The 14750-nt window shown below is 39.2% G+C and overlaps 1 protein-coding gene and 1 long non-coding RNA gene across 2 annotated transcripts in view; both read left to right on the top strand.

The window, feature by feature from the left end:
* LOC137813926 (uncharacterized) overlaps positions 1-602 on the top strand; it is a 15028-nt gene extending 14426 nt beyond the window's left edge. Inside the window, exon 4 of the long non-coding RNA XR_011081556.1 lies at positions 77-602. This is a non-coding gene — a long non-coding RNA (uncharacterized lncRNA). The remainder of the gene's footprint in view (positions 1-76) is intronic.
* A 10174-nt stretch (positions 603-10776) lies between these two features.
* On the top strand, positions 10777-12327 carry LOC137815871 (uncharacterized). Its single transcript, XM_068618982.1, has 2 exons — positions 10777-11679; positions 11893-12327. Exons 1-2 carry the CDS (start codon positions 10777-10779, stop codon positions 12325-12327), a joined length of 1338 nt encoding a protein of 445 aa, XP_068475083.1.
* Positions 12328-14750: the final 2423 nt, after the last annotated feature.

The raw sequence follows: 14750 nt of genomic DNA on the forward strand, positions 1-14750 counted from the left end.
TTTAAAGTGACTAATTTATCCTTTAAATTTTTTTTTATTTGTTTCAATTTATTCCTTATAACAAATTAGTTTGCAGGTCCACTGGCCTTTGAAAACGAGGAATACAATGGGAGCTTACCTAATTTGAAATTGAAACGACAAAGGTTGAGTATGCATACATGTCTAGACCCTTACCTGTTACCTGAATTAGATATATTAATATATAACACTGATTTCATTTGCTATGTAGTTATTCCATCTACAACTTTCTTTGTTGCAAGCTTCACTTTCCTCCTATTTTAAATAATTAATTTGTCACATGTTATTTTTTCTTTCTCTCTTTTCTAAAATAATTCATTTATTTTTTAAAATTTGAAAATTAACTCTAAACATATTTTAATTAATTTCAGGCACTGGATGATGGAAGTCGTACTTCATCACTGAACCAGAATATTATTGGATCAAGTGGAGGCAACAAGACAAATTAGAATTAGGACTATGACATTAGTTGTAATATATTCAAATAAATTTACATTTTGACAATTTAATTTAATTGTTTTTTGGATTAGTTTGACATTATAAACTTTGTTATCTTAATGAATGAATAAAATCATTTCTTATTATTATATTTATCAATTTTAATTATATTATGAGGTGTAATTTTATTATAAAATTAATTTATCTTATAATTTAATTATATTATGAAATTTAATTGCGTACTGAAATTTAATTATAATATAAAATTAAATAATATTATGAAATCAAATTATAAAACGAAATTAAATTAATTATTATAAATATTAAAATTTAAATTAAATTCATATTATATCGTATTAAGTGGCGGTTAAAACTGCCACTATTTACGTTAGAATTGGTGTACCCTGTTTTAAAATTACGACATTTATAACTGACGTCAATTACACGCTTAAAACCGCCACTTTATACAATGCATAATATGGCGTCTGCTACAACGGTTCTTAATTGACCGCCACATTAAACTTTGTAACGGCAAGAATTCTGGCGGTATGCGGTACCGCCACAGACGTATAATGCGGCGGTTAAAAACGCCAGTTTTTACGAAAATAACCGCCGCATTATACACGTTTTTTTGTAGTGATACATGGAACTTCCATACGAGTTTGGGTTTTGGTACTAGTCTTGGTGAGTTCTTGATCATAGAACCTTGATCCAATTCTATTTTAAAGTGCCTATCTCATATCCAACTCAAGATGATTCCTAAGAATGTCAAGAATCATTCATATTGTGCTATTGGAATCATATCACAATGTTAACCAAAACTTTTCCCAAAAGACACATCAAATAATCTTGACAAAGTTTTAATAAAAAAAAGTTATAGTAAAATAGATATGAGTAAAAAATTTTAGCAAATACCAGTCAAAAAGAAATAGTCTCATCGAAATTAACTTAAAAAACTCTAATTTGAAGATATACTTTTAAGTCTAAATGATGTATTGTTTTGCTTTTATATTTGTTTCAGAGTTATGCATGAGTTCTAAGTTTGCTTGTTTATACATCTGATATATATTATATATCTTTGATAGATATTTTTAACAAAAGAATAAATATGAAGTATTTTAGAAATGTTGAATCTATTACATAAGTCAATATTATATTTTATGTATAATAAAAAATCAAACCAAACAAGTGTCTCTACCATCCAAACACCTAACAACTAATAGTGTTCCTTCACAACTAATAAACATAAATGCTGGAAAAATCATAAAAGTTACCTAAGCAGTGATGACATCAAGTAATAAGTAGTCAAGCTTACAAATAACCGAAAAAAAGCAAATTTCCAAAGCACAACTTTACACAAGATTTAGCAGCCGAATTAACTGGTACCTGCATATAAGTCCAACATGCATTGTGAACCAACCTTCAATAGAGGAATATCTCCTTTTGTCAGCAAAAACGAAGCAAAAGAATTAACAAACAAGTGTTTCTTTACAGTTGGAAAAGAAACTTGATGATAAGAATATATTATGTTTATGCTCTGCATGAAAAACTGGTTTGTATTCGATTCACATCCATTCGCTTCTATGCAGTGATTGCTCAAGGCATCAATGTCGGAGATGTGAAGAAGCTTCAGGACGCAGGATTTATATAATATACCTCTGCAATGGCTTGATAAAGCATACAAAGAAGGTTTAACTTAAAACACATCTGTAAATTTAAATATGCAGGAGGTGGAGTTACTCTGTACTTTAATTTTATTTTTGCTAGGTTGAAGCAACAAAAGCTTTCTTTGCTGTTACTAAGCTTTTCCAGTCCAAAGATATGGGATTAAGGAGAATGGTCTACCTGATGATAAAGAAGATATCTCCATCTGCAGACAAGGTTACATGTTCTCATGCAACTTTTTCATTTCTTTTAGATTCATTTGTATCGTCTGTGATTTCTGTTACTAGCTTAGATTTTTATTGTTCTATCTCCTTAAATTTAAAATAGGTTATCATTGTCAATAGCTCTCTAATGAAAGATATGAATAGCAAAATTGACATGTATAAGGGCAATGTCATTCAAGTGCTTAAGTTGGTTATGCACAGGTTTTTTGGTGTATTGAAGGACCTCAAAGCTTTGTCATCATTCTAGGGTCATGTTATAGCTAAAACTTTTAGCATATTCATAGTTATACTTATAGTTTCAAGGTAGAGACAGCAGCAAATCTCAAGACTGGCTTAGAAGAACTTAAAAATAGTTGAAGAACTGCTGCAGAATTTATAATGGAATTTTTGAAATGCTACTCAAGTCCCTGCCCATGTTCGTTTTCCTTTTATGATTTGGAGGAGTTGATAGAAAATCAATACTTAAATATTCTAATGAGATTTGTGATGGTCAAACTGGACAAGGTTTAACCATGATGCATCCAATGGAAATATCAGTGAGCCAGTTTCTGCAAGGAGAAAGGTGGATTTTGGCTACAAGGATGCCATTCTCTTCTGGAATATGAGTACATGATCTATGATGGTGTTAATAATTAATATGTGGCTAGCTTCCCTGTGGTTGCAATGTATATCATGTCACTACAATAAGAAAATGATGAAATAAAAACCAATTTTTAGAAACCAAATTTTTAGAAACTAAATAATTGGTAGTTAAAACATTGATTGCTAATCGGATACCAATTTAGAAACTATTTAACAATAATAGAAACTAATTTAGAAACCAATTTTCTTTTTAGTTTCTAAAATGGTCTCTAATATAGTTACTATTGCAACTAATTATTTTTGTCTCTAAAAATTGATTTCTATTTCATGATTTTCTTGTAGTGTATATGGTGGCTTTTAAAAATATCAAGGTCCCAGATTCTAAAAGTTTGCTCCATAAAACTACTTTCTAATGGTATATTACTATATGCATATGTAAGACATTATTATTATTATTATTATTATTATTATTATTATTATTATTATTATTATTATTATTATTATTATTATTATTATATTATGCAATAAAATTATCCATAGATTGGTGTGACTGTATATTGTTGTTATAAATTCTGTATAAATAATTTTAAGAAAAAATAAAAAGAAAATAAAAATGAATGTATGAACTTAATCATAAGTTTTACTTGATTAAGTAAAAGTTTAATTTCTTATGAAAAGTTTACAACTAAAAGAAAAAGTACATGATTAAATGATAAAATGAGTAAAATAAATTTTCTTAGTTCCAAAACTTATAGTATTTTATGGGGTATTGCATGGTATTTTATGAAGGTCTTGAAATCTATAATATTTTACAATGGTTTTGAAACCTATAGTATTTTACGGAGGTTTTGAAATCTATAGTATTTTATGGAGGTTTTGAAACCCATGACATATTTTTACAGAGGTTTCGAAACCTATGATTTGCTATGTTGCTTCCTATATCTTCAACCGTCGTTATAAGTGGCTGTTAATTAGTTTTTTTAAAAAAATTAAATGACTTTTAAAGGCGGTTCCCTCTGAAACCGTCGTTATATATATTTTTTTAAAAAAAATCATTTTTTAATAAATCACAAACGTGCATAAAATTTCCAATTTCAGAAAATCAAAATATTTAAAATTATAATTTAAATATGAAAAATACATACAACAAATTATAACATTATACAAAAAAGTTTTGCTAATATATGAAAAAGTATGTAATTCTAATGATTTATCTATCCTAAGGTGTTATACATGGTTACCAAATACTTTGACCATGTTGTTCTCACATACTCCAATGCTTCTGAATCTAGCGGGTGTTGGTCGTTGAACAAATGTGACATTTGAAATTTTTTGAATTAGTGCATGAATAATAAATCCCAAATTTTAAAGTGTTTATTGTATTGAGGTATTACCTGATCCCAATATAACTGCACTCAAAATTTCCAGATTTCCTGTTGAACTGCATGTGAAAATAAATGTATTAAATGAATGAGTGAAACACATTAAATTGAGTGAACAAATATACTTTAAATATCTTAAGGTACATCTAAGTGATTTTTTGTGCGTTTGAAGTTCTCCTCTCACACAACATATAATATCCAGAGTAAACACTAAAATAATAAGATTTCAAGTTAGAATACATAACATTATATAATGTATAAATAATAATAAATGTTAAATGAAATAATCGTACCTATTTATAATGTTTTTAAAATAGGTAGAGAGTTTTTATGCAAGGAGCAAAACCATGCATCGGTATGATCTTGAACAGATATGATCAATAGTTGCCAGTGACGCTTGTATAACAAATCAGTTAATTAGTTTCTCTTATTTCAATAATTTATTAAAACTTATTTAATAAATAAGAACTTACTCATGGATGTACAAAGCAAAATAAATTTGTTTTCCACCATTCCTTAAGGTAGTGGTGATGTATGTTTGTGTTTCCGACTTCTTGTTTCCAATTAATTGAATGATTTGAGGGTCTAAAAACCCATATATATTGTGTTTCCCCTCATCAAAGCATAATCCATAAAGATACCTAAATTTCAATAAGTTAGTACTAATATATTTAATAAATCAAAAGTATAAAGATTTTAATATTTGAACTTACATCATCCTTAATTGCAGAACTGTTACATTAATCTCTTGATCTCTGACTACATAACAACGGTAGACTACTATGCCTTCCAAAAATATTGGCATCCCATGGAACCTCTAAGACGGTTGTATCTAATTCTGTAGCAACTTCCACCAATGCCGCCACAGGATCACAATGGAGAATATTTTCTTCTTTCGTAGAGGCAATTTTGTCTTAGGTTCCTGCTACTCATCAACAAAGAAACAAATACTTAAATTAGTTAGAATGTAATATATCTAATATATAATTCTATTAGTATTAGTGCAAAGATATACCATAGAGTCTATAGATCTGACGAGATGTCTAGGCCAGACAACAAAAGTATGTAATGCCTCTGCTACAATTGTGACCTCTGATGTCAGCACAGGATCTGCAATATCACCATAAAAGACCTTCTCCATTGTGACCTTTATGAAATTAGAAGGAAGAGGCACATTGTGTAACATTGTGACCCCTTCATAACACTTACCCAAGACAACAAATCGGGTCAAAGAATTACACTCAACATATAACTCGCATTGGCTAGTTGAGCCAAAATCATCCCCCGATAGATCAACCACCGAACAACTCCCTTTAGTGCTGACTTTCTTAATAGGAGGCAAAGCTGGTTCATCTTCTACCATAGTAGGTCGTTTCTGAGAGAGTGTTAAACCCTCCCACCGCTTTTTGAACTCCCTTTCCATTTGCAGATTAAACTCCTCCATGAAGCTTTCTTTAAACTTTTGAGTTAGCTCAGCCTTTAACTGCTCACGTAATTGTAGTAAATACTCTTGGCTAGGTTGATTGGACGATTGTTCCTTGCTAGGTGATGAAGGTCCAAAGCATGAGCGAATCCTAACCCCATATCCAGCTACACAAACACATCCAGGGTGCTCAGGTCGTCCGAGAGCAACATTAAGAATATCATTGCGACCACATGGATTAAAAGTCCCCTGTGTTGATTGCGCAACAAGAGAATACTAAAAAAAATGAAAAGAAATTGTCAAACTTCAACACATAGGAAACATATTTCTTACAATTTGTTCAACTGTTTGTTCTGTAGACTTAGAACTCCATGTCCCTAATGGGTTTATACGGACACCCTTCCACATCTCATGTCGGGGTGGTGGGGATGGAGGCCTCAAAGAATCTACACTATTCATTTCCTCAATGGAAGTAGAACGTGCTTTAATCATTTCTTCAAGCATCTTCTGCTCTAACAACTTATAACCACCACGGGACAATAAGTGTGGGGTATCATTATGTGCCTGATTGACTTTTGCTTTGTTCCGAACCTCCTATCATAACATTCAAAATTTAATAATACGTTAATATAAACTATATTCAAATATAAAAGTGATATTAACCTGCCATTTTCAGTTTGTCGAATCTGCACAAACTGCTGCCAAGTTTCTTCATCAAGGGATGCATATTTTGTACAAGGATTTTCTTTTTTCCTTTCATCATATATATAATCTGTTGTCAATTTTGATTTGAACTGACGAAATTTGACACCCACATCAGAAAGAACCTTCGCTTTCAAGGTTTCCACATTCGGGATCTTGTAATGCGTTTACATTATTTGAAAGAATTAGTTCATAATCAAGAACAAAGTATAAAAGAACTTTAGAATGAACAAAGTAAAAACAATTACATACTAGAATATCTTGCCAAGTCATGTTTTTCTCGTAGTCAGTCACGTGATCCCAGGACTCAGTTAAGATAAAGATCCTTTCACGAGACAGTACTCTGAGATAACTCCTATATTTCTTTGCATATTGCCCAGTGGTCACACCAGTGTGGATATCAATAGACAAAGGTATTTTATCAAACAAATATTTATCACACCAGTTTTTGAACGAGAAACCTTATCATCTGTCATGTTTCTGTTATCAAACAAATATTAATAAGCATCAAGAATATGAAATATAATTAAAATTATATATTGTAAAACTAAACATGAATCACATGCACATACAAATATATATTCCTTCGTCATGATCATTTCGAGTTGCATGTACAACATCAGCAACATCCTCGTACTCTTTATTGATGGTCGTTCTTGTAAGTGATTCAATCTCACAAATGTCATTGTTTGTATCTTTTGGGTCATTATGTTGTTTTTTTCCATGTAGCACAACAAACCAATGGTCAAACATAGAACCTTGGATATAGAAAACTTGGGAAGTTTGATGTTCCATTATGAATGGTTCGTCATGATAACCTATCTTTCGAAAGTCAACCAAAGTCATTCCTTATTCATCAACTTTGACACCAGTCTTATTGTCAACCCACTTGCATTTGAAAACAGGTACAGTAAACTTGGTATAATTAACTTACCAAATCTCTACTATGACACCATAATAAGGCATTGATCCCATAACAGGATTTTGATCCTTTGCAGTTGAAAACTGCATAGACTCTGCCTCTAAGGTGACTCCGCTATTTTGCACTGTACTCCTATCATCTCGAGACTTTGTGTAAAACAAACAACCATTTACTTCATAGCTAGAACAACATAAAACATCAAATTTGAGACCGTTTTCAAGCCATATTAATGTTTCAGATGCTGATGGATCATTCATTATTTGTTGCTTAAACCATGACATGAAAGTTTTATTATGCTCAATTAACACCCATTTTTCTGATTGTCTTGGATTTTTATACTTGACAATGTCTTTGTGTGTATCTAAGTATGGTAACACCTCATCAGTGTTATTCAAGATATACAAGTGTGCTTGCAGAACCTCTTCTCTAGATTTGCTTATGACATGTACACCTTTTGAAGATTTACTTATGAATCTACGAGAGTGCCAACCTTTTTCAGAAACTCCTATACATTTGGCTTTTGACATGTACTCGGAACAAAACTCAATAGATTCTTCTGAAATGTATCTTTCAATAATGGAAGCTTCTGGACGACATTGATTCTTCACATATCCCTTCGAAATATTCATGTATCGTTCAACTAGATACATCCATCGCATATAAACTGGCCCACACCATCTGATTTCTCTTACAAGATGAACAACCAAGTGTACCATAATTGTTGAACCAAGTGTGTTCAAGCTTTGAAGAATCCAAACCCTTTGAAGGTCGATGAAAGGCTGGATGTGTTTGATGTTGCTGAGTTGTCTTTTAGATAGGATCTAAGGTAGATTTTATGTATAATCCACTCTTGATTGAATCCAAAGCATAAGCATTCTCAAACCTTTTAAATGAAAATTGTTTTTCAAAATAAGTGAAAAACAACCAGTTGTTTTGTCGAAACAACCGATTGTTTTATACTTAGGTGTTTTTAGAAAGGTTGAAAACTGTTGATCCTGCCGGCAACTCGAAAGTTGAGGAATCGCTTTGTAGCGCTCTCTGTCCCGTCTACGCGATTGCGTTCTCTGCAAAGTCACCCTCAGAACCTGCTCTTGATGCTCCAAACGTGACCTGCAACACACACAGACGGCGCCTCTAGCGGCCGTTTGCACTCCGACGATCAAGTTAGACCACAGAACCACCAAAATGAGAAAACTAGCAGTGTGTGTGAAAAACTCTTGCTCTCTCTGTTCTCGTATCTCCTGAATCACTCCCTGATTCTCTTTTATGTCTCTCCCTCTGTTTCTGGGCCTAACAGAATTCTGTTATGCCTTTCTGGCATGTGTCAGAACCCTGTTATGCTTTTCTGAGACAATGTACCTCCAGAATCAGTAGAGTGTGGGTGTCTGTGCGTGTCCGCGCGTCTCTGCGCTTGGCTGCGCTGTCTGTACCTTTAGCGGTACGGAGTGCACCTTTATCTAGACCGCACCCCTCTCAGATGATGACACGTGGAGGCATGCGACTTACATCTAACCACACACGTGTCACTTTCTGGAAGGGCTCTAGCGCTTCTCTTGTGTGCCTAAGTTACGCCCTTGCGGAGTAACTTAGGATATTTCTTTCATCTGGGTAAATCGCATACTCTCAGGAGAACGCCAGTTGTGGCCGGTCTAGGCACACTCACCAAGCGTTGCTCTCCGCGTAGACGACTTACCCTTCACGCACGTAATGGGTTGAGGGAGTCACCAATCACTGATCGGTTTACTAGCTCCCTCAGGCCACTCTCGTGCGCGATTCCTTGAGATGTGCTCATGCGAGGTCCATGTATAACGCTCTTGTTGGGAACCTCAGTCCCAGTTTAACTGCGTGTAACACGAGACCCCGATGACAATGCACCCGATGACTGATCAGTGCTCTATTTGCTTCTCGCGTTCTGCCCCCAGGCGTGAGTCTGGGAACTGGTCTGTTGGTGGCCACTTGGCTACTGACCACCGATCACCATTCTGGGTGATCTGTCCCCTGACCTCTCTGCCGCCTGATCTGTCGATGGTCACTTGATTACTGACCCCCGATCACCGCTCTTGGCGATCGTCTCCTTGATCTCTCTGTCATTTGGTCCACGTGTCACCCTGCGGGTGGTCCACGTGGTCCTCTGCTGCTGACGTCATTGACTACCGATGACCGATCGGATCAACTGTTAAACCAAAACAACCGATTGATTTGTGGAAACAACTGTACCGTCCCGTCCTCGAGCGTTGACCAAAAGTCAAAGTCAAAGTCAACACATAGTGGGACCGCTCGAGGGCCCCACAGAAGAGAAAAGAAGTCAACAGGTTGACCGCTTGGGGCGTCGCCCCAGAAAGGCGTCTCCAGGTAAAGGCGTCACCAAGATAAGACAATAGCCGAGTTAAGACATCAGAAGGAGGGCTCGGGCCTCCTTGACAGCTTCGAATGGCGACAAAGAGAAAAAAAAAGGTGACTTCAAGGCCTCAGTCCTAGCATTAGTAGGGAGTAACCTAACTCGTGAAGTACCCATGCCACCGTTGGGAAACCCTGAGACAGATACGACCCATGAGAGGGCCACGCCCAGGGGAGAACCACGTGCATGGTACGAGAGAAAGGTAGATACACTCCTAAGGTGAGTGACTAGAAGTTGGGGCGCATGAGTTAGCACCCAGAAAGTCACCCCCTTGTGCCAAGTGCACTTCGAGAAAGGAGGGTTTGCGCAATGGATTAACCCTAAGTTGGGTTACGGCGCTGTAGGGACCCCCACGAAGAGTCGCGATCAAGTCAGAAGAGCACGTGGCAATAAGCGCTGAAAACATCAAGGCTTTTCTAAAAGTTCGCTAAGGTACGCGTTAATTCAGTTAAGATTCGAACGTTCCAAGGAATATTTTTATACGCTTTCAATGCGCTTTAACGCGCTTTAAATGCAGAAGGTGTATAAAAGGGGGCCTTGGGACATTTGAAAAGGGGGAGATTTAACCTAATTCTGGTAGCGTTACACAGAGCACAAACCCTAGTTGTTTTTGCTGCGCACCCTTAGTGTGCACAAGACGATTAAAGCAACACAATTTCAGTCATTCAGTATAGCTTTCGACCACCCTCAGAGCATTCAGTCACAGTGTTCTACACGGGGGTGCGTCACCTTTGATGTTTCTCGCTAGCTGACTTGATTGTAGGAGTGCAAACGGCCGCGAGGGCGCCCCTTTGTTCACTTCTTTTCAGGTACTCACAGACGCAGCAGAACGAAGGTGCCCTAGCTCGTGAGACAAGCCACGCATAAAGATGACCCAGGTCAACCGGCGGGAACATTTGGCGCCCACCGTGGGGCCCGATATAAAACATCAGTCCCACTACACAAGTTTTTTTAGTTCCAGTTCTCAAAACTCAGATCTACCAACTGAGATAAGTTAAGAAGGTTTCCAGAAAGCCACGAACATGAGACCTGCACACGCTAGGAGTGAAGAGATGACCATGCAACAACTTATGGGCACGATGCAAGGGCTGCAGGAAGCAATGGCAACATCAAAAGTGGAGCAAGAGAGTATGCATGCGGATCTCACAGCATCTCAGGCGAGAAACGATGAGCTCCACCGCGCCAACGAGGAGTTACGCCGTGGATGGCGCAATGTAGATGAACCTGAGACTGCCACCCCACCCAGAGAATTCCCAACACCATTCTCACAGGCAATCCTGGAGACAGCAATCCCCACCACGTTCATGGGACCCAAAGTAACCTTCACAAGGATGGAGGATCCTGAGGCACACCTCATTGCGTTCCACACACAGATGATGCTGGTAGGCGGTTCTGATGCCGAGAGATGCAAGCTCTTTATGAGCACTTTGACTGGGATGACCATGGATTGGTTCATCAGCCTCCCAGAGGGTCACGTCACGTCCTTCGCGCAGCTTTTGCGGCTATTCAGAGAGCAGTATTTGGCCAACAAGGCTCCGACCCCAGTTTTGTATGACCTATTTGACGTAAAGCAGTATCAAGGTGAGACCTTGAAAGAGTACATAAGCCGCTTCGGAGCGCAGGTGGTGAAGGTGGGTACCACAGATGAGCCCATGATCGTGTACGCATTCAGGAAAGGGGTGTGTCCTGGATCTTTCAGCAAGTCACTCAATCGCAGCCGTCCCAAAACTTTTGCTGAAGTAAGACGTCGGGTGGTAGAACACATTGCCTCTGAGGGCGAGGCCTACGAGAAGTGCACGACTGCTGCGTCCACGCACCCGAGAGCACAAATGCGTGCACAACCTGCTAGAGTCCACGAAGCCACTACAGAAAGGAAGAATCCAGATAGGAGGCACACCTACGAGATGAGGAGGGCCCAGCCAAGGGTTCGAGCGGAAGGAAGGAGAGAGGGAAATAGACCTCTAAGGCACAACTTTGTGGTAGAACTTAAAGACCTCATCGTTGTGCCCAACATAGCTGACAGGTTGAGGCCACCGGTGAAGTCTGACAAGGTACTGGGACCTCACAAGGAATCATGGTGCGAATTTCACGAAGCATTTGGACACCATATTAACAACTGCTTAACGCTGGGCTATCAGTTGGATGAGCTTGTGAGGAATGGTTTCTTGAAGGATTATCTCGCTGGGTCAACCACAACCACAGTCACGACAACACTAGAGGAAGGTCAAGCGCATGAAGTCCCAACTCACGGAGAAGTGCACACCATCTCTGGCGGCTTTTCCGGAGGAGGACCCACTGCCTCTCAACGTAAGAAGTATGTGAGGTCAGTAAGTTTAGTTGCTGAAGAATTCCTAGATGACCCGTGGGAGTCATACCTCGTTTTCACAAGGGCTAACCTACGGGATGTTGTCCCACACGATAATGACCCAGTGGTCATTTCAATAGTCACAGCAGGGAGGAAGGTACATAGGGTTCTCGTCGACCAAGGCAGTTCTGCAGACGTCATGTTTTGGTCGACCTTCAATAAGCTACAGTTGTCCCCCGACCTTTTGAGACCCTATACTGGATGCTAGTATGGGTTTGTAGATAATCCAGTAGAAGTATGTGGCTACTTGGAACTGAGGACGACGTTTTGTTAGGTAGACCTGCCTTGAACAGATTAAGGGCGGTGTCCTCCACGCGCCACATGAAGATGAAGCTACCAGATCTTGGTGGCAAGGTGATCGTGATCAAGTCAGATCAAGAAGAGGCCCGTAAGTGCTATGAAAATAGCCTAAAGACAAGAAGAGGTGTGGTCATGGTGATCGAGCGACCACTCATTTCAGATTCGCAAATGGAGTTAGAGCCATTGAAAGAGGCGACGCCCGCGAAGTCCACGCCAGTCGAAGCCACCCCAGGGGCGACGCCCCATAGAAGATGCACATACAGAAGGAAGAAACGGTGATGCCTCGCCAATGGAAGGAGTACACGGAGGGGCCTCACTCGCAGAACAAAAGCCAGAGAAGAGGCGAAAATTAAGGCTGAGGCTGTGAAGAGAAGAGTGGAGCGTCAGTACAGCTCTAAGGTGAAGCTACGACAGTTCCAGGTTGGTGACCTGGTCATGAGGAAGGCTCACCCTTACGAGTTAGAAAACAAGTTGTCTCCCAAGTGGACTGGACCGTTCAGAGTAACCAAAGCTAAGGGGAATGGTTCGTATAAGTTAGAGACTCTAAAAGGGGGCCCCATCCCACGTTGTTGGAATGCGGCGAATTTAAAGTTTTATTTCAGTTGAAACTTTGTAAAGGGGACACTCTTTTTCCCTCTCGGGGGTTTTTTAACGAGGTCACCCAAATAAAGAAAAGAAAAGTTTAAGATATTCTTGCCTTAGTTTTCCCTTTCATGTAAGATCAAAGATCAAAGAAACAAAAACAAAGACGAGGCGTCGCTAAGATGGGGTGTCGCCAAGATGGGGCGTCGCCAAGAGTAGGTATCGCCAAATAAAGGAGCGGAGGTCAGACGCAGAGCAAGATAACAGGTATGTTAGTGCAAGTTGAAATCCGGGAGCCTAGTCCTTGAGTAGGGGTTAAGGGATTCCTTCGGGATGCCCCCTCCTCAAGTATGAATAGCTAGCCCCAGTAATAAATGTCAGTATAAGTTAAAATCCGGGAGCCTAGTCTTTGAGCAGGGGTTAAGGGATTCCTTCGGGACGCCCCTTCCTCAAGTATGAATAGCTAGCCTCGGTACCAGATATCAGTATAAGTTAAAATCCGGGCGCCTAGTTCTTGAGCAGGGGTTAAGGGATTCCTTCGGGACGCCCGCTCCTCAAGTATGAATAGCTAGCCCCGGTGCCAGATATCAGTATAAGTTAAAATCCGGGAGCTTAGTCCTTGAGCAGGGGTTAAGGGATTCCTTCGGGACGCCCCCTTCTCAGGTATGAATAGCTAGCCCCGGTGTCTGGTGTTTTAGACACCCTGAGGACGATACGACGCTACTTTAGTAAGCCTCTCCTCAGGTGTGGGCACCAAACGCAAATAGATAAAGGCTAAATTGACTCGGTGTTTTAGACACTCCATGGACGATGCGGCGCTGATTGTATAGGCCTCTCCATGGGCGTGGGCACCAGAGGGTGACTTTGCCCCAAGTGCCTAGATACGCTGAGGACACCCAGAGCAGGTCCCTCCTCGAGCATGGGCACCCAGTACAGTTGAGATAAGCCCTCCTCGCCCTTGAGCAATGTCGAGGCCACAAGAGAACAACTAAGCCCTCCTCGCCCTTGAGCGATGTCAAGGCCAGAAAGAAAAAGATGAGACCCCTTTCGCCCCAAGCAATGGTAAAGCCAGCGATGCCCTTGGTAGTAAGCGCTTGGGGGCTCAAGAACAAGTAAGTGAAGAGTAAGAAGGAGAAGCATAAAAACACGAGTTATCAGAGACAAGAAAAATACGCGAAGTTAAATCCTCCTTTGCCTTTGGGCAATGACGAGGCAGGCGACGCCTCGATGGGGAAGATTCCTCGCAGATATGAAGGCCAAGCGAAGTTCTAAGTGAAAAGATCAGAAGAAGGGTATGCACCGCTACTCAGAAGGGAAGAATGAAAAGAGAAGGTCACGTGCTACCTAAAGAGTTAAAGATAAGGCGAAGAAGCGATGCATCGAAAAGTAAGTACCAGTTACGCCTTTGATTTAGTAAAGCAAGCAGTAAAGCAGAGAAGCTAAAAGTACACGAGGATGTAAAGATAAAGCTCGAATAAACATTTAAATGAAGTTGAGAGTCAGAATTACAAAGCAAATGTTAGAAAATACAAATGTATAAATGAAGATTAATTAAGTAAGGTTCAATCCCCAAGGTCGAGGGGAACGACCTTCCCATCGACAATATGGTTGAGAGGGTTGCAGTTGTTGGTGTCAACTCCCGGGTTTTCGCAGACGGCTTGAGCTAAGGCCTCCTTGAATCCCTCTGCAAAGATATCAGCCATGTTGTCAATGAGCTTTCCTTTAGCTCGCTCCAGATTTTCAATGGTG

Source organism: Phaseolus vulgaris, chromosome 1 (assembly GCF_000499845.2).
Source record: "Phaseolus vulgaris cultivar G19833 chromosome 1, P. vulgaris v2.0, whole genome shotgun sequence".
Taxonomy (NCBI): Eukaryota; Viridiplantae; Streptophyta; class Magnoliopsida; order Fabales; family Fabaceae; genus Phaseolus; species Phaseolus vulgaris.